The following is a 27,580-nucleotide window of genomic DNA, read 5'->3' as shown; positions in this document are numbered from 1 at the left end:
GTATTCCTCCTGATTTACTTTTTTCCCTTGCCCTTAATATTAGGAGATCAAGAAAAGAGATGAGGCTGAAAATAACTATGAAAATGTCCACAACAGATAGCTTGATCAGCTGTAGTTACATATTCCTGTGCAGTAAATACAGATTGAATTATAAGCCAAATCTATTTTTATCCAAATCATTATGTTAAAGATCAGTGTTGCAGTTTTGAATTGTTTTGCTCTACACTGTTTTGCTTTTCTGAGTCATATTTGCAAGTAACTGGTGTTTTATTCTCCTCCTCTATTATAGAAAATGAAGTAACTACTTTCCCTGTGTTGGTGAGTGATCAGAGTGAAATTGTGGATACCAATGGAGCTGGAGATGCATTTGTTGGAGGTACTTGTTACTTCACTGTCTTGTTTGGAGATTTTCCTATTATTCTCTATATAAAAACTACCATTTTTTTATTCAACTATTGTTTAGAATGAACTTCATCCTTTTAGGGCTTTCCTCTGCATCCTGAAGTTAGGTGATCTAATTAAGTTCTGATTTTCAAAGAAAAAGTGTGTTCTGTTACTTTAAAGATAATATGCCATTATGCTATACCCTGGTCGTTTTCATGAAATTAATTGTATCTGTCAGATTGTTGCATAAACAAGCTGCATCAAGTACTATATAGTGTACAGAAATCCCTCCTGGCCTAAATGTTAACACATTGTTGTTCTTTAAAACAGGTTGTAGTGAATATTAAACAGTATGTTAATAAGCGAGCATAATGTTTTCTGATCTTGTCAATTTTCGTAGAACATCTGCTTCCAATACAATTATTTGGACATCAGAAAAGAACACAAAGGGTTAATTTGTTAAAACAAACCCAGAAAATATCTGGCATTGCTTAATATCCATTTGCAAACTTACTATTTTTTTTGGCACAAGCTCTAAGGAAAAAAGAGGATGTTATGTCTATGCCTGTTTTAAAAAATGATTCAATATAAGCCAAAAACCAATCTAATCCAAAAGTTCTGTCATTCATTGTAACCTTCATACATGTAGTTTTGTGATACACTATTGCATCCTGAAGGCTCTAATATCCAGTAAGTAGTAGCTTTAAGGAGCTCCATTAGTCACTAATTTACTGGCAACATTACTAAAGAGACTTTATAAATAGAATTCCAGGGCTCAGTCATGAAGCTATGAAGGGGATAACAGGCAGTGTGTTACCCAAATTAAAGCATCAGATTTGGGCCCCACTTCAAGAAAGGTTTCAACATAAACTCAGTCTTATGCATGTGAATAATTCCAGCCTTGCTCAGTATATCACTTAAATCCATGATAAATTTTCAGTATTTGCTTAAATCTGGATGAAAATTAAAATGTGATTACTCATTTGCTTCAGTGCTTTCCTGAATCAAAAAGGACAGAAATAGAAGGAAGCATGTTAGGTCATGTTATCCATACACCTTTTAGTGCACACTTGTCACTCACTATTGTTCCTAAGTAACGTACAGGACTAAATTTGAACCAGCAAGTAAAAATGACTGTAAAATAAAGATCATCATCTTCAAGTGCTTGTCCCTGCATACATGTGCTCTGTGTATCAGCTGTGCCAGTAAGCTGCAGTTCTCGTCATGGAAACAGAGAAAAGATCTTGCCAATTTTATTTTCAGTTCCTGAAAATAAAATAGTAGTGGGTAGTGCCCAGGTGGGCAATATGGTAGTGACCAACCAAGCTTTTCCTCAGCAGAAAGCAACTTTTGACATGTCTGCCATATTTATCTCAGGCTGTGTTTATTCTCAGTTCTTCATTTTTTAGCCATTATATCAACTTTTGGAAATCAGGAGCTTTTCTTTTAATAATCCTACTTCTGTTCTTTCCTAGTTTAGCTGTAGGAAGATTATTATTACTAAATCATCAGATTTTAAGAACTGTCCGGTCTCTCATAAACCTCTTTAAACAATATCCTTTTCCCTGGTACTGCAATAGCTGCTGTTTTTCTGTAGAAGGGCTAAACTTTGATGTTAGTAATTACTCAGAACATACTGAATGGATTCATTGATATAAGCCAAATCAAACCCTATTCCAAATTGTTGCCTTCAACACTACCGGCAGGAGTTCAGGTGCATCTCATCAAGCTGGGCTTAGGTCCATTGTGAGATTCCTCGCTCCAAGCGTCAAACAGCGGATTTCAACAGTATGGAGGAAAATGATGGGGGAAACGCTAAACTCCCTGCGAAGGAAGTGGGGGAAAAATTGACGAAAACTACTTCTAAAAGATCAACTCCCCTTTTTCATTCTAAGTCTGTTGAGATAGCCTGCCTGGATGCAGCAAGCTTCAGTGTCTTTTGGGGGAATCTTAACAAAGCTCCTGTATTGTGGTTTATGGATATATGATTTTCCTCAATTCTCCTACAAATAGCACTGAGGCATTACATATTTTTTATATGGAGCACAAGTGCAGTGCGGTCCTGTGATAGCATGGTACTGTATGTTTCTCCCCGATAGCAGGTAAGGAAAGGATCACTGCTATTTTTCCCTCTATAATGTCAGTTGGCTCAGCAGTTGCAAAGCTATCTGAAATCTGAATTAGAGCCCCACCTGAGTAGCAAACATGCACTTAGGTTCTCATTGCATCATTTTTCACTCTGCTATGACTCAGAAACCAGTATGAGCTTTTGAATACCTGTAGTTCTCCCATTAATTTCTGAGATATCCTAGTTCTCCTCTGTTACTCCATAAATAATAAATTGTTGATTTATTCTCCTCAGAGTATAGATTTTCCTGAGTTTAATCCAGATGGGAGATTTGGGAGTCATAACAGTCTAGGTACACAGCTGATTCTATATACTGTGGTCTCCTTCTTCATGGAGCCATTTCATTTTCCTTCGCATATGCAGGAAATGGGATACTGATAGGCTTTGATTTGGTCTGTGTTTCATTTGAGGGGAATGTCTGTATTTTGTCTCTATCACACTTTTCATACGTTTTCAAAATATGTATTTGCAACAGGAAAAGTTTTTTATTGTCTCCTTACCAGAAAGTCCTACACAGTAATGCTGGTAATACTACTCAACATATGTATCTTCTGTTGATTATAGCATCAAACCAGATGCAGTGTTGTTGGCCTGACAAAATTTTTGTAATGGGAAAGTTAGATTTTCTTCAGTATTCTTCTAGTTTTTTTTCTTTGATTGAGATTTTTATCAGGTTGTTACTACCCAGGCAACAGTACACTTAATATTCTGACTCCACCTTTAGGGTCCTTGTAGTAAAATGTTTCAGAATTCATCCCTTAACTCAGAAATGCATTCAGTGGTATAATATACTTTTCTGGAAACATAGCTCCTTTATTCAAACAGTAGAGAACAAGAGTCCCTCGGCAAAGCTTCCCTTACTTCTCCAGGACTGGTAAATTAACTTGACTGAATGGTGGTCTTGTTGGAGCAAATGTCTTGGCTGAGAAGGGAATGTGGGATATAATGAGAGCTAACCCCATCAAGCAGGATTTATTTTACATTAGGAGGTCAGGTTCGTTAGACTTTATCATATTTTGAAAGGTCTTTCACTGAGGCACTTTCTTCCAGAGGTATAACTCACAAGATTGTAAGGAAATTCCATCTCAATGATTATGCCAACTTGGCAAATTGCTCCTCATGTATTTCTCCATGTGAAAGTGGAAAATAAGAAATCTGTTTTTTTTTCCTAGAACCTATCTAACTACTGAAGGTCATTAAACTTAAAAATGAAAAAATTTAAAGAAGCCAAGTTTCTGGGCACTTGTAACTCTGGGAGTTGGTTCGTGAGTTCGGCAGTTCTGTACATGAAGCTCCTGGCCTTCAAGCAGAACTAGCTTACTCCCACAGCTAGCAACAGAGAATCAGCTGGACTCTGCAGCTGAAGTGTGTTTTTATTAAGTCGGGATCAGGAATATCTCTGAATTTCTTACCTTGTACTGCAGGCATCAAGTCACCTGCCACTCAGGCTGGTGCAATGCATGAATGAGAAATTAGATTTTAAAATTGCTGGAGGTATCGTTATCCTAAAAATACTTCTCTAAACAATACCAACAGACTTCTGCCTTTATTGCTTTTCGACAACACTGCTTCCTATTAGAAGTTTAGCAATAACAATTTACTTTGTAGCATCTCTGCACCTCTTGTGGATTCCAGGGGTACCACAGATTTCCAGTTATAAATCCCTGAAATACCCATAAATTAAAGTTGTAATTCTACCCCAGGGTTCTGATGACATTGACAAATCACTTGAGCTTTGCTAACATGGCTTATGTCACAAGAGCCCCCTTAGTGGAATTACAGCCTTATTTTGTAGAGTTTGGGGAGCATTCTCTTACTCTTTATTAAATTAGCATTTATTTATTACTAGTTGGTCCCATTCTGAACCTCTGCAATCATGATATTCAAAGCCCATTTAATGGCAATGCATATATTGAAATATAGACAATTTTACCATCTTATGCTTTCCTTTATGCCATCATGCTCTCCTTAGCCATCATAGCCTTCTGTTTGGACTCCTTTTTGTTATTGCCACAGTAACAAATGATAACAATAAGAATCTTTTATGGTAGTTACTGTCATTGTTCCCTGCAAAATCTGCCCCCCCCCCCCCCGAATATGTCTACTAAGTGGGACTGGGCAGAGAATTCATAATAAATGATTGGAAGAAAGTGTAAAATCAGTATGTTCCTCCAGGTTCTGTCAATATATTTCTTTGCTAATCTAATATGATTTAGTTGTATACTGTAAGAAAAGTGCTAGAGTATGAGACATAACTGCAAATCATCTTAAAGTAGTGTAATGAAGCAGCAACAGAAAGTGCACAGTAAGTATATATTAGTATCACCATGCTATAAAGATATTATACCATTCACAAGGACAAGAAATCTTGAGCTATAAGGAGCTCTTCATTAGGCATTGTAAGGTGCCCAATACCAGCTCATAGCAATTTACCTCTGTCAGTATCAAAGCTGAGGTCAACAGCCCAAACCACCTGTCAATTTAAAAATCCCATTGGCAGCTTTCATGTACAGAGGGACTTTGGAAAGCTCTTACCTGCAGTTCGAAAGCTACATAGAGAAAATTTTTGCTGCACACACTTACAGAATAAACAGTTCTGCCTCCTCCTCTTCTGAAAGATGGTGCAAGTCTTATGAGGTGCCCAGCTACTGTCTCAGCTGTCAGAGAACCACTCTGCTAGAAGTCAAGGTCAGGAGCAAAAGCAGAGTTGTCTTCTGTCACGTGTCTTTGAGTGAGTGTGCCTCATGGCATCCTTATCTTTTCTTTGGAGACCACAAAGCTTAGAGGAGATACTTTCCTCCTTTTGATTATGTTCCTGCGGCCAAACTGGCTAAATTAAGCCATCCCTTTATCTTTAATATAGAGGTTAATCCTAAACATTATTTTTTTCCATCTTAATATAAACACATCTACAAATTAGATCAAGACCTTGGACTCCTAAGATTTTGCCCAAAGGTCATCACATTGTTCAAATTTTAGCCTGCTTTTGTGACGTAAATGCAAATGACTAGATTTGTATCCCGCTTTGATTTCAGAGTTCAGTAATACTTGGTATATTTCTACATTATTGCAATATTAAAATATTATCCTGAATTTGAAACATTCTTCAAATATAGTATACACATGTATATACCTTTATAAAAACACAATGCAAGAAATATAAATATAGGCTTGCAAAAGACCCACAGTGAAGAGAATCACTGACAAAAGGAGTTGTTTTGTAGCATATCAATTACTCCTCTACTATTAGGTTTGATTCAAGAAACCATTTTTAAGAAAGGTCTGATTCTGTTTTCTGAGTGCACTAGTATAAATCTGGAATACCTTCACTGAAGTTGATTTATAGAAGTATAATATCGATGAAAATGAAAACAGAATTTAATCCAATATATTAATGTTCTGCTGTTCTGCAAAATCCATCATTTATGGAAGGAATCCAAAGACCTTTTTAAAAAAAAAAAGCATCTAGGGGGGGACTTATCATGATCTGAGCTGTCCGTGCCTTAAGCCAGAGGCAGGGGCAGGTGATCTCCAGAGGTCCCTTCCAATCTAAATTATGGTGTGATTCTATGACTTGTAAACCTATAGGAATTAGGTGCCCAGATGTCATTTTCAGCTCCTCTGAAAATCCACTCTCAGTCATCTTCTGAGGGCAATGTTGGTCATTAGAGAGTAGAAGCTGACTGAATTAAAAAATGAAGCTTTTACAATGGGAATTCCATCTTCTTACAATAAATCTGATATAGGGCTAAGATGTACTGTATTCATGACTTAGACTAGTAAGTGCTTTATGTATTTCAAATGAAGGAGTTGTGTGGATGGAGGTGGGTGCATGCATGTGAGCAATGAAATATGTACTTTTGGATAGATGCTGTATGGCTACACCAGGATTGCTAAACAAGACAAAAAGTTCTGATAATGCGATCAGCAGAGACATGATTTGAACAGTTTGTGAGAACACCAAATTATGAGTGAGCTTGTGACTATATTAGAAAGAAAATTCCTTAATGTATTTAAAGGACACTCTAAGATTGTGAAAGAAACTGTTTTCACAAAAAACACTGCAGAGAAATGGAATTTTTCTTTGTTTTATTTTTGTCTCTGTTTGAATGTCTGTTGTAAGAGCTGCCCTTCCTCCAGTATTTGCAACCCCAAAAATATTCTAGATTTCTTCAGATCAGAATTCAAGGGACTAGGAATAGTTCTTTATTGAACAGCAGGAGTGTGATATCAGAAGCTACTTAATCCACTTACAGTGATCTTTAATTTGTACGTGGTTTTTATACTTGTTTATGATACCTTGGGAAATTGTCACCATTTCTTAATCACATTTGGTAGAGAGAAATACATTGGTTAAAATGTCACTGCTGTGAAATACTGCCCTCTGATAATACCAGAGCCCTGAGATGCAACTTGATTTGCCAGCTGGTAGTGAGCGATATTTTTTGTTTGGTGATATCAGTTAAATACATATAGATATGTAACTTACTATAGCTTATTTCTGCTATAAAATTTATCTTCATGAGTGAAGAGACAAGGGGATACTACTCTGAATTGTTCTGTCTTTTCTTTGAAGTGAAGATAAATGTTATAACAGAGATCAGCACTCTCATAGTCTTCATTTATACAACATGGGTGGCTAATTGCATCTGAGCAATCCTGTTGTTTCTGAAATCATGGCTGATGAGATATGAAGTTTTGAAATAAAAATACCTTCTTAATGTCATCAGCGTTTTGACTGACAACCCATTTTGCCCATCTTTAATACTTCTGTTTTATAAGCAGCATACACAAGTATAATAGCTGAGCTGCAGATAGGGCATCAATCTTCGCTTGCTGGGTGATAACTTGTCAGCATGTTCATGACTTACTGCCCCTGTGTTCTCATGCCATTCTTAACTTGCACAGATAAGTATCACATCTAAACCTAGGCTATTAGATGGCAATGTTATCTCTGTAGCTGACCTTCTATAAACCAGAAAATTACCAGGTCATATGTTCCTAGTTGATTTTTCTCGGTCTTAGCTAGAGGCACATCATTATTCTGATCAATACTGTAGCCCGTCACTAGTAATTTCAACATTAGTATTGGCACAATTTAGAAATTTGCCACCATTTGCATCGTAACTCCTTAAACGTAAACATAGAAAGAGATATCACTCAGGAAAAACACTCTATATTTCTGTTTGCTGTTTAACTCCCTATTTCATGTTATACTTATTTCCATTAAAAGTTACTTCTTCAGAAATAATACAGTCTTCTGCATTGGTATGATTCACAAATCTGGAAACACGTGTTTTAGTGTAATTTAATTGTGATCCGATCTATTTTAATTTTTTGTAATTGTTACCTTTCTTCTGGGTTCTAAGTGTTCATCTTAATGATTTTATTGCATATTTATTTTTTGTCAAAATACAACTTAAATATGCTAATTCAGATATTCACCTATACAGTATAAATGCAACCAGAAAAATACATAGTTGAATTAAGTGCAAGACAAATTCTTGGTTTATTTGCTGTCATTTTAAAAATAAAATGTAAAAATATACATCCATATAAAAGGATCAGTGCATGGAATTAAAAATCCTCAGAAGTTCCTAATTAGACTGAAGCAGGACCTGATCCTTCCAGTTGCTGTGTCTCTTTTCCTGTCAGTGATAGCGGCAGTATTAAGGGAAGCTCAGTACATGGCAAGAAGATTAATATTTTGCAAAATGAGGTCTTTAAAGGTGTAACTTATCTCACCATAAATTCAATGCCATTCTGGTCAGGCTTTTTGAGAAACAAATGTTGACTAGGTTGTGTACATTTTAAAAACAAACCTACTGTGTTAAAAATAGATTTTCAAAACCAATTATAAAGTTCCAATTTTTGCTATAATAGCTATGGGACAATTACAAATTGACTTAATGCCTCAAAGCAAATCATCATTGTTTAAAATATTTTGTCATGCCTACTATCCCTATCCTCGTAACATTTCATTTTATGTTAATGTGGCAAGTGTTAGAAAATCATGTAATGATAAAGAAAATGTTCATGTGGAAGGTTAGAAATGACTTTAATGAGTTATTATTACCTTGCTCTCAGACTGTTGGTAATATTTTTGTGTTATTTTAATGTATTCTGAGTAGAGACAGAGGCACTAGTCAGATTGGATCATCAAGAAAATTCCCCTGGGAGTCAGGGCAGGATATAGTCCCCTAAGAAACGATGTGTCAGATTAAACTGATGTTATATTTGCAGCAAATACAACAACACACAATGAAATGTAAAAACACACAGAAATACATTATCTATTTCATGTCTGATGTGTCTTGGTATGGTACTATGCAGATTTTCACAATAATCATAAAGATATTTCTCAAGACTGTGGTAGTAGCTAGCACTACAATAACTTGCTCACCATTTCCTCTATTATATAGTAGTATGAAAACTTCTCATGTAACTTGTTCAATTCCCCCACACTGAAATGGGCTCATACATGAAATGGGAATATGGAAAGGTTTAAAAAAAAAAAAAAAAAGGTCCCAAATGAAAGCAGCTGATAGTAGCAATGCTAGTAGGTTTGTCTGACACTGATCTACTGTACTTAGAAGGACATTACTGTTATTGGCGATCAATAAACGATTAGGCTTTTTTTTTCCTGGTAGTATCAATTCAGGACTGTAACAGACACTTAAAGAGGAAAAAGATATTAAATGTCACCCTATTGTATAGGAGCTTTATAAATATAATGCTGTGGTAGGCTATTTCAGTCCACAGAAGTCAAGAAATTCATAGGCTCTCTAGCTACCAAGTCATTCCCCCTGCACTGGTTGTTGCTTTTTGATTCTCTTTGCATACTGCTGGCTTGATTGTGTGGAAGTATACCTGCAAATGAAACCTTGCTGAATTATGGTTGCTCTGGCAAACACAGCTTCCAATTTCCTAGCTTTTGTGCTTGTGAGTCTTAGCCATAAAGATATGTTCATATAGCCTTTTTTGCATTTAGTGTCTTTAAATATATGACAGAAGCATCGTGCTTTCAAACAATGTTAAGAACCAAATAAAGAGTAGCACATAGTATTCCATTTTGTTATGCTTAGAGCTTCATTATTTCAATGTGAAATTCTCTTCCTCTTAACCCAACCAGTGGGTGTAGTAAGAAGATTTATCTGCACCATTTAATGTAAATACTAGGGATCTGTTCTGAGGCTTAAAAAATTTCCTGAGGTACTAAAAAAAAAAAGAAGTTTTTATTTCATTCTGCTGGCTTAAGAATGGCTAAAGGGAATTTTAACTTTCCAGAAATGCTTCTAGGAAAGTTTCTAGGAAAAGTTTCTAAGAAAAAAAGAAAGAGAAGTATCAGCCTGCAAGGCACTTTTTCAGATAGTTGGAGAAGATGCTTCCAGTGAAAATACTTGTGTTCTGGTTTAGCATATGCAGTGCCCTGATTATTTCTTGTAAGTCTGGAGACTGTAAAAACTTACTTTTTTATCAAAGTTTTTCCCCTGTTCTTGGCTGTTGAAACAAGACAAGCCCAAAGCCACCTGATTCTGATGCAAAAGGAAATTTCCCAAAGTTCATCAAGTGGAAATAAAAATGAAACATATGACCACAGAATCACAGAATGGTTGAGGTTGCCAGGGACCTCTGGAGATCATCTAGTCCAACCCCCCTGCTCAAGCAGGGTCACCTAGAGCACATTTCCAAGGATTTTGTCCAGGTTGAATATCTCCAAGGAAGGAGACTCCACAACCTCTCTGGATAACCTGTTCCAGTGCTCTGTCACCCTCACAGTGAAGAAGTTTTTCCTCATGTTCAGATGGAACTGCCTGTGTTTCAGTTTGTGCCCATTGCCTCGCGTCCTGTCACTGGGCACCACTGAAAAGAGTCTGGCCCCATCCTCTTGACACCCTTCCTTCAGATATTTGTATACACTGATAAGATCCCCCCTCAGTCTTCTCTTCTCCAGGCTGAACAGGCCCAGCCCTCTCAGCCTTTCCTCATAAGGGAGATGCTCCAGTCCCCTAATCATCTTTGTAGCCCTTCGCTGGACTCTCTCCAGTAGTTCCATGTCTCTCTTGTACTGGGGAGCCCAGAACTGGACGCAGTACTCCAGATGTGGCCTCACCAGGGCTGAGTAGAGGGGGAGAATCACCTCCCTCGACCTGCTGGCAACACTCTTCCTGATGCACCCCAGCATACCATTGGCCTTCTTGGCCACAAGGGCACATTGCTGCCTCATGCTTAACTTGGTGTCCACCAGCACTCCCAGGTCCTTCTCCGCAGAGCTGCTTTCCAGCAGGTCAACCCCCAACCTGTCCTGGTGCCTGGGGTTATTCCTCCCCAGGTGCAGGACCCTGCACTTCCCTTTGTTGAACTTCATGAGGTTCCTCTCTGCCCAGCTCTCCAGCCTGCCAAGGTCCCTGTGGATGGCAGCACAGCCCTCTGGTATATCAGCCACTCCTCCCAGTTTTGCATCATCAGCAAACTTGCTGAGGAGGCACTCTGTCCCTTCATCCAGGTCATTGGTGAAGAGGTTGAACAATACTGGACCCAGTATTGACCCCTGGGGGACACAGCTTGCTACAGGCCTCCAGCTAGACCAAACCATCAAAAGTTACAGCTTTGTTACCAATTTCCTCCATCACATCTTTCTTGGAGCATATTATAAATTGAAATGATTCTTTTCATGGACAGTCAGATGCACTTGGGAGGTTTTACATAGGTGATATGCAACACAGACTATAAATAGAGTCCACTGAGGATGAGTAAGGTGGAGGCTGTCACTGTATAAAGCACTTAAGCCTCTTCTCCAGCTTTGAGCCATTCCTCCTTAAAGAGTGGAGAGCCCTCAGTCAAGGCATAGGCTGACACATCAAAGTCAGTGGGAAAACTGCCATCATTCTCAATAGACTTCAGACAGTGATCTAAGTTTTCCCCATCCATCCCATAGTCTTCAGTACCAAACTGCTGTAGAGTTACAACCACTATTTCTACTTGAACAAAGACACCAATGAAACAAAACTGCTCATTTTCTTTAGAGAGAGTCTCTAATGGGTCCAAGCATCTAGGCAGGTCCTGGCAAGTAGGATTACACCTTATTCTACCAGTTTCAGTGAGCTGGCCAAGTAGGTGCAGACAGTGGTAAGCATAGAGGCAATGCAATAAGAGTATTCAGCCTTGAGTAACTGATTTCTAATGGAATGACAAGGATGTAGTAGAGTTTTATTTCATTTTTTTATTGTTTCACTTTCACAGGAGCCTTTTGTTAACTTTTTCCACATGCAATGTTTTATGGCATTAGGGTCGGAGTTCTTTTTTGCTTTGTGTATTCAACACCTCCTCTCCATCCCAGGAAATGGCTGCTAAAGTGATATAAAAACACTCCTTTCACTTATTCACAGCCATCTAGTAAATGCAAAGTTGTATTATTTGTGTGTGTCCATAAATGACTGTATGAACTCAGACTGAGGAAAGCATATACCCATCTGAGTGATCCTAAACAGATTCAATGCACTCAAAATGTGTCCATAAATATAAAGAAAACAAGGATAGAGACAACAATAATAATACTAGCTGCTCCTCTTGAAAACATGCTTGTTTTAGCATTCATGCTGGTGATTAGAAAATAAGAAGTTTGTGTTAGAGGGTCGTACATAGACAGTGAAATGCATCCCCCATTTAGCACGTGATCATTTTATAAACAGAGTAAAAATAGACTTCCCAAACCTTTTATTTGTGATCTCATGGTTTTGTCATTCTCTGGAAGTAAAAATATTGACATTTACCAGGCTGTTTGTTCCAGCTTTCTGATCTCCTGCAGTTTATTTTTGTAACAACCTTATCGATGAGCCTCTTACCCAGCTCTCTAGGTTTAACTGAGTTGAGTCGATTTGTTACCACAGCTTCAAGTAGCTGTTACAGAACAAGCAAGACATCCTAATAAAGCTGTAAACGTGTTTACTCAAACATGGTATTGATTTTACTTGGAGAGGGAGAAGCTAGTGCTTAGCATGGTGTCAGGGAGGATGAATTTAACTGCAGTTTTTCATTGTCATCTGTCATGGTTGTGAAACACTAAGTGAAGCCACAAGAGGATAATTAGAATTGCCAGAAATTTAGCCCCTAAAATCAGTTAACCACTTGGGATTTTTGTAGTTTAATTAGTTTTTATTAAAACTTTCCTCCAGTGGTATAGTCAGGAAGGCTTTTTTAATGTTCTTTTTGGTGAGAGTGAGATTTCAAGGTTGCCACTTGTTAGATACACATCTTAAATGACTGTTTTTCTGAAGGGGTTGGTAACCTTTTTTCTCTCACTTGTAATTAGCCTGGCACTACAGTTCTGTAGAAGCACAGAGCCATCTTATTTAAAAAGAGAGGGAAAGGCACTTGTTTATACATATACATTTGCAGTTAATAACATAAATGTGCATATGTGGAATAATTCTGAAACTGTATTTTGAGAGAGAAAGCTGAGGTGTGTGAAGGTTGAAAGAAGTAAATAGTGTATTTGAAGATGCATATATTTAATTTGTCTTAAATACTGTAAGTGTAATGTGTCAGACCACAATGCCAAACTACATGAAAACAGAAGCCAAATCCCACCCTTAATCAAACGTTTCCATTTAGAATAGCCAACCTTCAGTTTGATAGCAATGGGCAGGGCCTCTGGCTTACCACAGTTCTTGGCTGTAATATCCGCCATCTGCCACAAAATTAAAAAAGAAGAAACCGCAGCATGTTGACGTACAGTCATTCAGTGGCTATGTTGCAGAATCGTCTGATACCAGCATCTTTTACAAAATCTACATTGGCTGGTTGGCTCTTGGCACCAGCTTTGCTAGCCACCTGATTACAGCTGACCAGACTCGTGCTACCACAGCATTAACCTACTCCAATAGTACTGAAAGACTTCAGCAAAACCTCAGTCATATCAGCTACAAGATTTTAAATTACTAGAATAATGTTTCTTGAAAATTGCATCTTCCCACACTGCTGGCCTGGGAAGCTAGTGGGATCATATAAAAATAGATGAATATTCAAGCAACTGTGATAAATGCTGCATACGAACAAGAGTGTAAAAAGGTGCTTGTAACTGTCCTCCATGGTGGAATAACACCATTTTAGAAATTAAGCTGTAAAAAACTTTGAATACAAAAATAGAGGAAACAGCTCAGCTGCTCATGATCCTTTCTGTGGCTGAGACAGTTTTGCTGGATGGGTGTCCTGGCTAGCATGGATTACATTAGGTGCTTCTGGGTTCACCTGGAAGAGGAGAGTTGTCTGTGAACATCACATAGCAAAAATGTTTTGAGGGGCTACCATGCTCTGACTTGAGGTCAGCTTGCAATTGTTTATAATTAATGCATATAATTGCCGTTTTCCTGCTTTCATCTCTCTTGTGTAAAGAAAAAAATATTAATTTTTCCTTGGGCATTTTATAAAGGTTGGAAGTGTGAGAGAGACTGCAGAAAGACTAGTAGTGGGGGAGCTGGGTGTCGGAGGCTATAAACGGATTTCCAGCCAGCATTAGTAATTAACAGTCATTAAAATTAATTGTCAAGTGTACAATTTGAAATGAAACATTTGGCTTCAATATGAGCTGTTTTTGAGTGTTGTTAAACCATTACTGAAGCAGACCAGAACTGTTTTAAAATCTCAGCTCTTGGACTCCTACATTCCTATCCAATTGCACTAGCGCTAGGCACTCATTCAGAATTGTCACTGATAATCTGGAAAAAGAACTTTTAAAAGAAATCACTGAGTTCTGTGAGTATTGCCTCTGCAATGTCTATTTTGTTGGCCATAAGAAAATGAAGTCAGTTCTGCTTTAATGATTTTAAAGTGCTACTCAGCTCTTAGAAGTAACTAAGTAAAGACAACACCTTTTGTGTTGGTCAGTGGACTGTCTTCTTGTGTCTTTTCAGAGTTGTATTGACATCCCCAAGGAGATTTGAGCTGGTTTCAGTGAGGACCTTGATTTGGGTCTGGATTCTGAGGCTCAAGCACCACTTCTAGCACTTGGCTTACAGAACTTTTCATTTGGTGGTGAGCACAAAAAGGAAGAAAACAACTTGACTTTTCTGTCCTCTGTTTTGTTTGCAGAGCTAGTGGTTATAAACATTGTCTTTGAGCATGTATAGTATGGAAACTGGAGATAATAAAGATTAACTCTCAATTATTTCAGGCACTCTTTTCTGAGAAAAGTGATTTCAGAGTCACTTCTCTCTCTTGAGCAGTTGAGAGAGCCTGCAGTTCTCTGCAAGAAATAATTATGGGCCAAAAATAACTGTTGGTGTCTCATAATCACTTCTATCATCTGGGAATGTGAATACATTTTCTTTGTGTGTTGTACCACTCTAAGGTATAAAGCAGCTTTTCAAGCCAAGTTGTCTTTTCTTTCTAGGAAACTGCTGAATGTGTGGGATGAATTGGACACAGTTCCAAATAAGTTCTTATCATGAATAGGTGCAAGTTGGTTACTTGGCTGTCCCTGCCTGTGGAGGAAAAAAAGGCATCCCAGTTTCCTCTGAAAGCTTACCCATGTGGCTAATTAAAGCAAGGTGGCATAGTAGACATCCTGTAACAGCCATTTCGCTTACTCCACACACCATAAACACTTTGGATGTCAGCGCAGGAGGCAGACTATAGGGAATGTCTTGAGTTTGATTCCTGCCTTTGTTTTCTAGTGTGAAGAGGGTGGTATGTAATCCATGTAATACCCTGCACAGCTTCAGCAGCATAGAAATGCTAGGGAAAGAATAAATGCAAATAGAAGATGGTAAAAAAAATTGCCTGAAGTTGTTTTGGTAAAATATTTGAAGTGAGGTTGTCTTGTATAGCCAAAATGTCCTACTTCTTGTGCTCCATTCCAATGACAGCTGGGAACCAGTTCAGCTCCTGGCATAAGTTAAAATAGTTGCTGCGCTATTCTAGCGTGTGCTGGGATGATCTAGTTCTGTGAGCCCAGACCCATGGTACAACATCACAGTTCAGCCCTGCCCTTTCGGTCCATAAGCTTGAACAAGGGGTGTGGAGTAAGGCTGAAGCTATGTTCACTTATCCTCTTGCATTTCCAGTCATGGCACCTTAAAGAGATTCCTGCTTTCAGCTGCTTATCACTCTTCCTTCCACCGCCCTGCTTGCTGGTAGAGCTGTTTCTTTGAGTACTCACAAACCCTCTTCAGTTTAAATCAGCTGGGTTAGCTAAGATCTACTATTAAACAGCTTACTGTTTAAACTAATCTGGCTCATTTTGACAGAGCATCAGCTTACACAAGCAGAAAAGAAGGATAGTGAAAAGCAGATGGGGCAGCAACTTCTTCAACTGGAAGGAGAAGATCTGAGTTCATGCCTTGAGAGTATGACTCATGGGGTTTGCATTACAGTACCTGGAGGAGGCAAACACTGAATTATATTCTGACCATGTTGCTTTTTATTGCATTAACTAAAAAGAACATTCTGCAGCTAAAGCAGCCAACCTGATAGAGCTCTGTTTCTCTGCTCAAACAACAGTGCTTTCTGGTGTTCCCTCGGGGTCTGCTTTGCCAACTGCCTAGTCTTAGTATGTGATGTAGCTCTGTGTTTGTGATATGTGTGTTTGTATTGTCATTCAGTGCGATATTGTGTCAGATACTGCTATTTCTATTTCATCTATGAAATACATAGCTTTTAAGAGAAACTCAACAGACAAGAGAATGGTTTGAGGGCAAACTCCCCACTGCAGATTCTACATATCTTATACATGACAGCTGCACTTAATGTCGTTTCTCCACCACTCTGAAATCCCAGAGATCGCTCATTCTATCCCCAATTAGAACAGGATGTTTCTTTACCTGATTCTGCTTTCACTTAGATCAGAATAAATAAGAAGTAGCTTCACTGAAGACAAAAGATACATACTAGCTTGAAAATACTTTGAGCCTGAGAGGTGGTGACAGTCTTAGTCTAGATTGTATTAAAAAATACTTCATGTCATATGGTCCTTTACTCCTTTGATTTCCTCATTTTCATATATTTTTGATGCCTTGGTCATAAACATAGAGGACAATTTTTCATTCTTGTATAAACCCCTCTCTGAATTCATGCTTTGCGCAAAATTTAGCCTTGTGTTTGCCTTTGGAGGCCTGCCCAGTGCGTCTTCTGTACTTACTGAGTCAGAAATGGACTGTCTTAACAGCCTCATTTTACATACGGTTACAACTTGCTCTCAAGTTTTAACCACCCAGAAGCACACTGGCAAGCTCTTGTCTCCCAGGCAGCTGAAATTTAATGATTGACATTCTCTGTGTATCCAAGAAAGTTTCTTCTAAGAATGCATGTTAATTTAATGGAGAGCAGACCATTTTCATCTCGTTATTCAGAAATGGTCCGATTTCTGCCAGGCATGCTGTTTGAATTTCTCAGCTGTTACCCAGCTATTACAGCTGGACCATCCTGCCCCAGTTGGGTTGTCTGTCATCCCCTGACTGCCATCAATGATAGCATTCACAGCACAATTGCTTTCTGTTCACATTTTCATCTTTGTATACCGAAAACTCCTGTCTTCTCCACTTATGTTTATGGGTTTAAGATTTGTTGGTTAAGTAGTCATTTTTTCCCAGTTAATGTCAGTCAATATCTGTGAAATTCCAGCTAATATATGGTTCAGGTTTCTCTAGAATAGTACTGATGTCAGAAACATCCACAAATTTTCCTGGTTGTCAACCAGAACATCTATTTTCTATTGCCTCCCTATTCCAATGTAAAGTATTTGATTTATAGATTTAGTAGTTTTGACTTTAGCCCCAAACTCCTCACCCATTCAGTGCAGTTTAGAGAAGACTCTATAGATCAACTAGGCTTCTTTTCACTATTGGTCATGACTGAGAAGCCAAGAAAGAGATTGGTAATTCATGAAAACAGGCTCTTTTGCTCAACAGTATTATGCTTGGTTAATCTGTAACATTATTTTTCATGTGTTATATGATTTTTAATTTTCAAGCAACAAATATTATTGCATAAGAAAAAACTTTTTGTCCTGTTTTATAAACATGCTCTAATATTTCACACAGAAGCAAATATTTAGAAAAGAAACACAGGTTAAATGAAAGCGTCACAAGGAAATGTGGCGTGTTTATTCCAATAGTAACCAAGCTGAACAGAGAAAATGTATTGGTCTCTATCAAAAGAAAGCTATAGCAAAATGGACCATTATTTTTGAATCAAAATTTGTAATATGTCAGAAATTGGTCCTATGAGCTACATAGTACCTAGGAGAGACATAGTTTCAAGACTAGATTTGTACTGTGAACACCAAGGGCTGTCAGAGCACAGCACAGGAACTTGAAATGGTGGATGAAAGCTTTAAAAAAGCATGTTTCAGCTAGCTAGATTTCTGACTTACCTGGGCAAGCCTTGGCTTTCCTTCTGTGATTGAATGAGGAGGTGAGATGCTTCTTAAACACATTAAAACTGAGGATGAAAGTGAATAAGATATTACCTCTAAAATGACAGAATGGATTTTTAAATTATAAGAAGTTGAGTTTACTTTTCACCTCTTGAAAACCTCTTCAAAATTTAAAAGATGTATTTCACCTCTGCCATAAATTCTGTCACGCTGTCGATCACAATAGTTTCAGCCAAGATAAAACGTTTCAGAAATGAGGGACTCAATCCATAAAATTTCAGGTCCTACTTGTACTTAACTTTTCCAGGTACGTATGAATAATCTCCTTTTTGAGGCTCTATCTGCATATATTTATCTAAAGAAGCAGCCTGATTTTCAAGACCCTCAGCTCCCAGTGATTTCTGGTTTTGTAAGCCATGCATGCTAAGGGTTTTGGTAACTAAAGCAATTATCCAAGTTCCCTGATTCTGAGAGGTGCTTAGCTCTTCAGACAGTTTGCTGTTTACTTAGATATCTGGACATGGTAAGAGGTGTCCACTATTTCTGAAGTCTTAGGTTAAAACTCCAGTGATCAGGGACAACTTTCTTGATCAGATGAGTTTCTCATTTGATTTTTGTTGTGAACACCTGTAACTGTGAATAAAGATAACATTTATTGGTTATGTGTCTTTCGCTTTTTTTGAGAAAAGCTTGCAGTGACAGTTGTGTGGTGCTGTCACTTTGGCCAGTATGAACAGAAGGAACTCTCTTCAACACAGAAAGCTGTTTCTTTGTTTTTAAAAGGGTATTTGAGGAAAAGAAGAGAGGAATAACTCTGGTAAAATCATTTAGATTGAGGTCACTAATGAAGATCAGTCCTGATAATCTTTAATTTACTTGAAGCTACCAAGTGGAGACTTCAGGTAAAAATAACAGCAGCAGCACCCTAACTCAGCAGGTTGCTTAAGCGCAGCACTAAATTTAAACTACAGTCGGGTACTCCTGTACATGCAGTTAGGCCAGTATTTCAATGTTTTGCCATATGACAAACTTTGGTACACTCAAAAACCTAATTAACCATTTTCCTCCTTGTCTCTCTACTGCTTTGTTCCATAGGCTTTCTCTCACAGCTCGTCTACGACCGGCCAGTGACCGAGTGCATCCGAGCTGGACATTATGCAGCCAGCGTAATTATCAAGCGTTCAGGTTGCACTTTCCCAGAGAAGCCCGACTTCCACTGATACTGGTGAATCGGAGGGATCAAGAGAAAATCCCATGTCGCCATGGGACCGCTGCCTAAATTTTTCCTCCTTCCCCTTCCTCACCCTTCCAATTACCTGCATCAACGCTTCTGTACTTCTGTTCATTTTATCCTAAACAAAATATATATTTCTATGGTATTTTCCTTTTCCTACCACTGTAATGTCTCACAAGTCTTAACTTTGGGAAACAGTGCTAAATGAAGCTTTTTCTCTCATCAGCCTGGAAGAATTGTTCTATTTACACCATTTATAAGGAAGTCCCTTGTAAATTACACTGCTGATTAACCCCATTAAAATACTTCTATTGAAATCTGTAGTTTGTGTCCAGCTACAGCCAAATCCTACTCAACGTACTCACATGAAATCAACAGACCTGACTTTTTTGTCTCATAATGTTGTAATCCAGGAATAGTTCTTTGTAAGTCAGTGGAGTCACACTAGTGTTAAGAGTGGTGTGAATATCCCAAGAATTTCCTTACATGTTTTAGTGTACACAATCTGGCTATCAGATCCAGCCCAGCTCCCATGAAAGTGAATAGCTATTTTGTCAGTAATTTCAGGACATGATCCAAAGCTGATGACATGTATTAAGTGTTCTGCCACTGATGTGGAATCCAGCTTTGGTCTGGCACTATGTGAGAGCAGGTTCTGGCTGCTGTACTGTAAATTCACATTCATCTGTCAGGAGAGCTAGAAGATAGGTACTTTCAGTGATTTCAGGGCAGAGGCATGAGTTGATGATGAAAATAGACATATGGATAGATCCTATCTCCTCAATGTAAGCTTTTTAGAGGCTGTATTTAATTAAGGTACACATAGTGAAAATGAGGTACAGAAATATTTATGCAGGATATATTGACAGGATATGCCAAACGGAATCTCTGAAACGCACATTTTTAAACTTTTAATTTACTTTGGATAATTAAGCAATATGGTGGATTTTGTTTGTATTTTCAGTATTCAAAGAGGTGATCTGACACTGCATTCATTACTTTGCTATGTAATTTGATACTGATAAATAAAAAATTGTCATACAGTAGCTCCTGGCTTTTTATTGATATGTATCCAGCTTTCTTCCAAGTATCTTACTGAAACAGGAGCAGGAAGGGAATGCTTAACCCACAGTATAGCTCTCAACATTTTATCTGCGACTTTCAGTGTCCAGGTGGATGTTTAGGAGTGAGCTCAATGGTAAGGAAGGGGGTGATTCTTTTACTCATCAGTGTGGTGCTTGTACACAGCAGAGATGAAAAATTAATGGCTAGGTTCATCAGAGAATGCTAAGTCATTGTAGGTTTTGCATTTTACTGCAGAGCATGGAACAAGGGACACACAGAGATTGTTCCTTGCTCCTGTGCTCCTGGCATACAACTCATTGCAAAGAGCATGGGGAGCAGTCAAGGCTAGGATCCTGATTCCTTTCTTCGCTTGGGCCAGTATCTGGTTTGAAAAGTAGGAGAACAGGCTCTGTCTTCTTAAAGGCCACATGGTGGGATCCCTGCATGAACATTAAGGAGCTTCACACCAGCTGCTTCTGAGAATCCTCTTGGGGCTGTGGAGCTCCGCCATCTCAAGTGAAGATCACTGCATCGTAAGCACAATCTGTTCCTAAAGCACTCTGGCTTAACTGGTGCCAGAGAAATATGCACACACTGTATGTTTTGGCCAGTAAAGCCATGTACAATCATGTTAGACTTTTTGACCTCACAGTTTAGAGCTACAGAAGGTTGCTTGCATGTACAGGCCTTGTCTATCTATGGACTTACTCATGAACAGCGGTGTGCAGATAAAGCTTTTGTGCTTGTCTGGTTTCTCCCCATGTACTACTCTCAAAGAGCGTTGGGCTTTACATTTCTCATGTTCTCGAGATGGAGATATAACCACTTTCTAGCATAGGAGACAGGGAGGGTAATGGATACACTGGAGTAAAATGGAAGAGCAAACAAAATTGAAAGAGACTAGAGAATGCATGGTCTTCAGACTTTATAGGTTGGTCAGAAGAATGTAATTTTTTACATCTCATAGTTAATTTTTAATTCTTTAACTTGATGTATAGGCATGATATATTTTAATCAAGAAAATCTGACAGGCGGAGGAAGGATATCTTGCAGTCCATGCTATTAACGTATGGTCACATATATCACTCTATGCTTACTGCATGTATTTGGCTGTCAGTTAAGAAAATACATGTGATCTAGTGAGTAAATCTGCTGTTCCCTTTGCTCTGCATCAGTGACACATTCCATTCCTTTTGTAACAACTTCATCCATGTTTTAGCCAGATAACTATGGCTCATTTAAAATAGAATTTAAATACATAATTGTTCTTTACCAGTGGAACTAAAATACAATATAACTACTATAAGGGAAGGGAGATATGTTAGAGTCCACAAGACAGGCTTTTTTAAAAAAAAAGAAAAAAGGTTTTAAAGGCTTTTCTTTTTTTTTAAGCCTTAAAAAAGGCCATTTCTTGTTTCCAATTCAGGATGCAAGAGAGTCAAGTCAGAGGTTCTGTTCTGAGCTTTTCCACTGACGTGCTTGGTGAGCTTGGGCTCCTGACATTTGGCTCTGAGTGTCAGCGACAGAGCATAATTTGAAGCCAGTGGGAGCAGCTGAGGAATAAACTACTACCCAATTCATGGAAGGGCATCAGAGTCTGACCTGCTCTATTTAGCCATTCATTATTTCTCCAATATCTGTCAATGGATATTCTTGGATGATATATGGATACTCAGAAATGTATTGCCAAATCATGCTAAGTAACTTCAAACTGTACTGTCAGATTGCTTGATGATTTCATTCAGAATTCTTTTCAGTATCTGTAGTTCTTTTCTGCTTCTCACTGATGAAGGGGTTTTTGTCTGTATAATGGATAACGGTGCCATCCTTAATCTTCTCTCTCACAAATATTCTTTATCTCTATTTGTCCTCTACCAACCTCTTCCACACAGAAGCATGCTAGAAAACTGGGCCTCCTGAAAAACACGTTATGGAAAGAATTGTCTGCTGGTTACACATTCCATTGTCTCAAATCCCAGACTGGATAACTGAGGCGAGTCTGTCACTGAGCTTGAGCCATCATTCAAACACAAAGTTCTTAGCTGGGGTACTTTCAGAAAAACAAATATTAGAAATCTATCCAATTGAATCCAGGCAAGGAATAGGCAGTTATTCAGAAAACCAGATACTAAAGAGCTGAGAAGAATAAGGACTGGGAATCAGAAAATAAAGGTTATTTTTCCATTTCTGCAAGTGATTCACTTTGCGATTTTGGGCAGATCACTTTTTTCTCTAAACCTCTTTCTCTCTGTAAAGAAGATGTTAAGCTCAAGAAGACAGTAAATTCAAGATATTAAGGTCGTAAGAATTTAAGTAGGGCAGTATCAGCCACATCTCCACCTGTACTCATTGCTGACCTTTTAATTATTTTAATTTCTCCTTTTGCACACGAAATAATTTCAAACTATTTGTTTACCCTTAAAAAAATAGTGCTAGTAAACAATAGTGCTAGTCATTACTACTTGTTTGGGGGTTAAGAGAAGTAAGGAAAAGGGGGGAAAGGGAAGAAAAAGAAGCTTTACTGTAAAATATGCTACATGAAAATGACAATAGAAATGCACACTGTTTTAAGATGACAAGTATGGGAACAATCTTTAATTTAAAGGGTCTTATCCACAGTTTTCATAAGGAAATGTTAATTAAAAGTGTGATGATATGTTTGGGATTTAAAGGAAATCATTCTGCAAAGGATTTATAGCAATCGCAGCTCCAGAGCATTAGGATTACAGATCCTTGTGCTGTTCCTTTTCAGTGATCATGTGATTGGCCTGTTGTTAAATATAGCTCCCATTTAGTGAATTGAGACAGGCATGGGAAAGGTAGGGATAGTTTCTTTTAACCAGCAGGATTTCAGAGGTGTTGGAGATTATACAATTCATTAGTTTTTACATAAGATCAAAGGGAAAGAGGACATCTTAATTTGGGCACCAACTGCTACTGTCTGAAAGTCTTGCAGATTAAATGGAAAGTGAACATGTGCGGTGCTAACTGCTTGTATTAGAGCGTGAGCCTATTGTTTTATATCTCACTAACTCATTGTTCTCTTCCTGGAGATAATTCTCACACTTAAGACCTTCTGAGATAGTTATGTCTATTGTGAATAGTTCAGCAGCCAACTGGCTCAGAGGTTAGTGCCTAAGCATCTTTCCCTTGGTCTAATCCCCTGCAAGGTTTTTTCTGAGCAGTGTTGTTAATCTAAAATGACTGCTAACTGACTCTGTGAATAATGTCAAACATTATTCATTATGTGCTTTAAATGCTTCCTGCAGAGGCCAAAATAAACTTTGCTTTTTAAAAGCAGACCACAAGGAGTGCCTATGTAGGATATTTCCTAAAAGATTAGATTTTAAAATGGCAGTTAAGATGTTGGGGTAAAAATTGCACTCAGAACAAAGTCTCACAATTTAACCAGGGACATACAAAATGGACAAACCTCAGTTACCAAACCCACTTTTCAAACAGAATTGTCTATACCCTGCTCCTGTGTGAGAGGGAGAGCACCCTTGCATGTGAAAGAGATACTCTTATAAAGACATGCAATAAGCATAAACATAATTTAAAAATGCAGTAAGTCTTTTGTGTCTTGTTTTTTTTCAGGTGTCACTGGTGTTGGCATAAAGGGGAAGCTTTTGTTTGTGTCAATGGCACTGACAGGCCCTGCATGCGTAATGACAGTATGGGAAGAGAGACAGACAGATAGATTTGAATAGCAATAAGGTGGGTCTCCTTCCAGTGTGAAAAGAGCATGGGATTCCTGTGTACTGAGATGAAGTATAGCCTTGCTGCACAGTGCAAATATTTAATGCTGTTCTAACTATCCCTTGGTTATTGGAGTGTGACAGTTAATAGCCGTCAGCTGCCAAACGCATTGAACAGTCTGGTTCCCTAAAAAGAAAATGAAAAGTTAAAAAATGAAGCCAAGTCAGGCTAGAAACACGCAAATCATAAATGTGCTATAGCTTAGCAGGCAGATCATCTCCAAAGTTCAGAGTGATGTCGACCTGAGCTGCTTCTCAAATGAGAGAAGGATCGAGTACGTCTGTCTCTTAGTCCTAGCTTTGCCATGCACTCACCGGCAAGCTCTGGCTGGGCTCTCTGCCTTCCAAGGCTCTGTTACTCCCTAGTGATGTTTGTAAAGGAGTTTGAGCAAAGGCTAGAATGAAGAAAAAAAAGCATTATCATCATTCTGGCTCAAGTATCCCAATGCAGTGGTGCAACATAAATGCACTGAAAAAATGGAAGGGCTCCTAAACTGAGTGTGAGACAAATTCTGTGCTTGGATGGCCTTGCTGTCTATGGTGCCACAGGAATATTAACAGAAGTGTAAAATATTGCCCCAAAAGAAGTACGACTGTGGAATAATACTAGCAGATGAGAGAGTATTTGAAGAAACAGAATCAGCTTGAAAATCCTCCCTCATTCTACCTATTTTTGTTCTCAGTAATGCTAGTAGTAACACATCACTTCACTGTAGTTAAAAATTGTTGTATTGTGTACAGGGTGTACCTGCTTTCTGGGGCCTCGGGGACAGTCAGTCTCCCTCTTCCCCTATAGATTTGCTGTCTGTTCTCATCCCGCAGCTGTGAGTACCAAAGGTGACTGGTCCCAAGGCCAATGCTCCCTGGGCTCCCTCTGCAGCCACTGGAGACAGGGCTCCTCCCAGGGACGCGCCCGAGTGAGGAGCTGGGTGGTGACTCCTGAAATGCTCTGTAGGAGCCTCTGTTGGCTCTAGAGAGAAGCTCGGAAGGGGCAGGCGGCTGAGTCAGCCACCCAGAGCTGGGGCAGAGACTGGCAAGGGCTCTTTCCTGGCCTGTCACCTTTGCTGGTACCCAGCTTTCACAGAAATGGGAGAGAAAAGAAATAACAAATAGACAAATAAAGGTGCAAAAGCTGTAATCGTCAGCCAAGTGGCTCGTGGGTAAGGTTTAAATTACTGAGATCTCAATTTCTTAAAGTGACTTGGATTGCAAGCTGATGATGACTCCTTCAGTTTCTCATCTTCATATTAATACCTGCAGTAGATATTCCACTAAACCACCCATATTGCTCATCTGCTGTTTGGGCAGTGCTTCCTTTAAACTACACAACCATTTGTTTCCATTGGACTTCTCTCCCTCCTGCAGTATTTCCCCACAAATACGCCTTCTGTCCCCAGTTGTCTTCACAAAAAGAGTCGGTTTGGGGTTTTTTAAGGGCTGGGGAGAGTTACCAATCACAATAGGTTTTCCCCAAAATTAGATTGTTGTCATCTCTCTGGATCATTGAATTATAGGTGAAATTACTGATCCAAGTTTGGGATAGTTTCAGGAATATCACCTATTGGCAGAACTATTAATGGAACTCACAAAATAACTCAGATAACTTGCAGAATTTCTGGGAGTTTTGCATAAACCTATTTTAGCCCGGTCTGTCCTAAAGCATAGCCAGCTGCTGTGGCTGTCTTGCAGGGTAAGGACAAAGTAGATTTCTATTCATCCCCCAAGGTCAGTCCAAAAACAAGCACATTTTATGTCTGATAGTGCAAAGCATTTATCAGCACAACTTTTGTATTCTGTAAATGACCACAGATTTCACAGGGTGAACACCCTGGATTTAGGAAAGGTTGTGCTCCAGTCACATAGTGATTTGTATGTATCATGAATATACACATGATGCATTTCATCACTGAAAATGTGTAGTAAAATAGCCTCTTGATGCTTGATGTTTATTATGCACCACAGTGTTTTGGGACAAAGCAAGTTTACTTGCAAGAAAGAAGATTTTAGCAGGTAACCTGGTAAATTCAGGATTGGGAATGGGAGACACAGATTTGGTATGACTTGTCATAATACACTTACTATAGAAATTTATGCCAGCTGAGAAGTTAGCCCTTCCACCCCCCAGCAGCAGCTGCTTAAATTGGAGTATAGACAGAGTCTCACAGAGTAGGAAGATATTTGAGTTTCCCTGAGGCTCAGAGCTCTGCCCTGAAAAGAAGCCTCACATCTTGTTGTCTCAAAGAAAAAAGATAAACAGTAGTGTGTTTGGGTATTAATTTGCACCATATCAGTTACAGCTTTGTGGTTTGCTGTTGCCTTTAATACTGTACCATCCTGAACATCCTCTGCGTGACATATCTGTGCCCCTGCGCCTGACAGTGTTAGCCTGTCCCTCTTGATCATGTCTGTAAAGTCACAAGCAGTATGTTTTATTTAACCCAGCCCTGTAACTTTTTCTTAGTGACCTCGTTTTTCTGTGATGGGGTGGATGTCTTTCCCATGTCCCAGTTCCTACCTTCTAAGACACCAGCTTCCCTGAAAACTCATTCACTCTTGCTGAACTGATGCTGGCATTAGAGAACTACTCCTTGCTAAAAAGGCCAGTGGGACTTGTAATGATCAACTGGTTGAGGATCTTGTGCCTATACCTCTTGCCATGTCTCATGCTGTAGTGAGACATCGACTCTGTATTGAGCCAGCAGGCAGCCTACCAAAGGACTAGCCTCTATTCATTAATTGTCTTTAATTCTTGGTCTTTAATTTTCCTCAGATATAACCTACCCACGTACTAGTCCATCCTGACACTGTGATATTGAATGCGATTGGAGCACAGGGCATTTGGCCTTGCAGCTGGATAAAGTTGTGTGGCATACAGAGCAGCAAGGATCACCCAGGGCTTGGGTTTCTACCCCCCCCAACTCTACTGACAAAAAGGAAACAGACACAAATGCCTGTTGCACAGATCTCTCGCCTCTCAATTCTGCTCATTTAGCTCAGCTTAATGATTCTTTTTGGCCGCCTCTTCCCTTCCAAACTGTAGCTGTGAATATTCATCTTTTAAAAGCAAAGCACCATAGAAGTGGGCCTTCATACAGGACTCTCGCCGGCTGCCACTCCTGCTGACAAAAAAGATTGCAAGAAGCAAGAATTTGAATAAAGGACAAACGTCACATATGCTGTGTGCTATGGAGGACAAATGCTGAATACAAAATATGTTTAATTGCTGAGTTAATTATCTCACTAAAGTCTAAATGTTGTTTTTCGGCACTCCCCCCCCACTCAGTTGTTTACTTTTATCAGTTAGAAAATAAAAAATCAATGTCATGAAAAACATAATTATATTCCTACTAATCTGGAGTGTTTTCTCATTTGAGTACTGCAGTCTGATGCGTTTTATCACTTTTCATCAGCTTATAGCAGTGGAAATTGCCAGCTAAAAGCTATGGCTTTAGAGCAAAAAAGGGGAAGAAAACCCACCCCAAAGCCATGTGTCTTCCCAATCAAATCTTATTTCTAATGACAAAGCTTCTGTGATTTCCTTTTTGACAATACATGAATAGCTAGTAAATAATTGGTTCAACAGGAGCTTCATTAAAGTCCAAGAGAGAAAACAGGATCTTTCATGTGAATAATTTGGA

At 38.8% G+C, this 27,580-nt stretch overlaps 1 protein-coding gene across 1 annotated transcript in view; it reads left to right on the top strand.

Annotated features, from left to right (window-relative positions):
• ADK (adenosine kinase) overlaps positions 1–20,165 on the top strand; it is a 302,259-nt gene extending 282,094 nt beyond the window's left edge. The window contains 2 exon segments of the mRNA XM_067299898.1: positions 290–376; positions 18,981–20,165. Of these exon segments, the coding sequence (XP_067155999.1) occupies positions 290–376; positions 18,981–19,105 (212 nt within the window). The 3' untranslated portion in view covers positions 19,106–20,165.
• Positions 20,166–27,580: the final 7,415 nt, after the last annotated feature.

The sequence above is a fragment of the Apteryx mantelli genome, chromosome 7, assembly GCF_036417845.1.
Source record: "Apteryx mantelli isolate bAptMan1 chromosome 7, bAptMan1.hap1, whole genome shotgun sequence".
Lineage (NCBI taxonomy): Eukaryota > Metazoa > Chordata > Aves > Apterygiformes > Apterygidae > Apteryx > Apteryx mantelli.
Note: the sequence above shows the minus strand (reverse complement) of the source record. Positions and strands in the feature narration are given on the sequence as shown.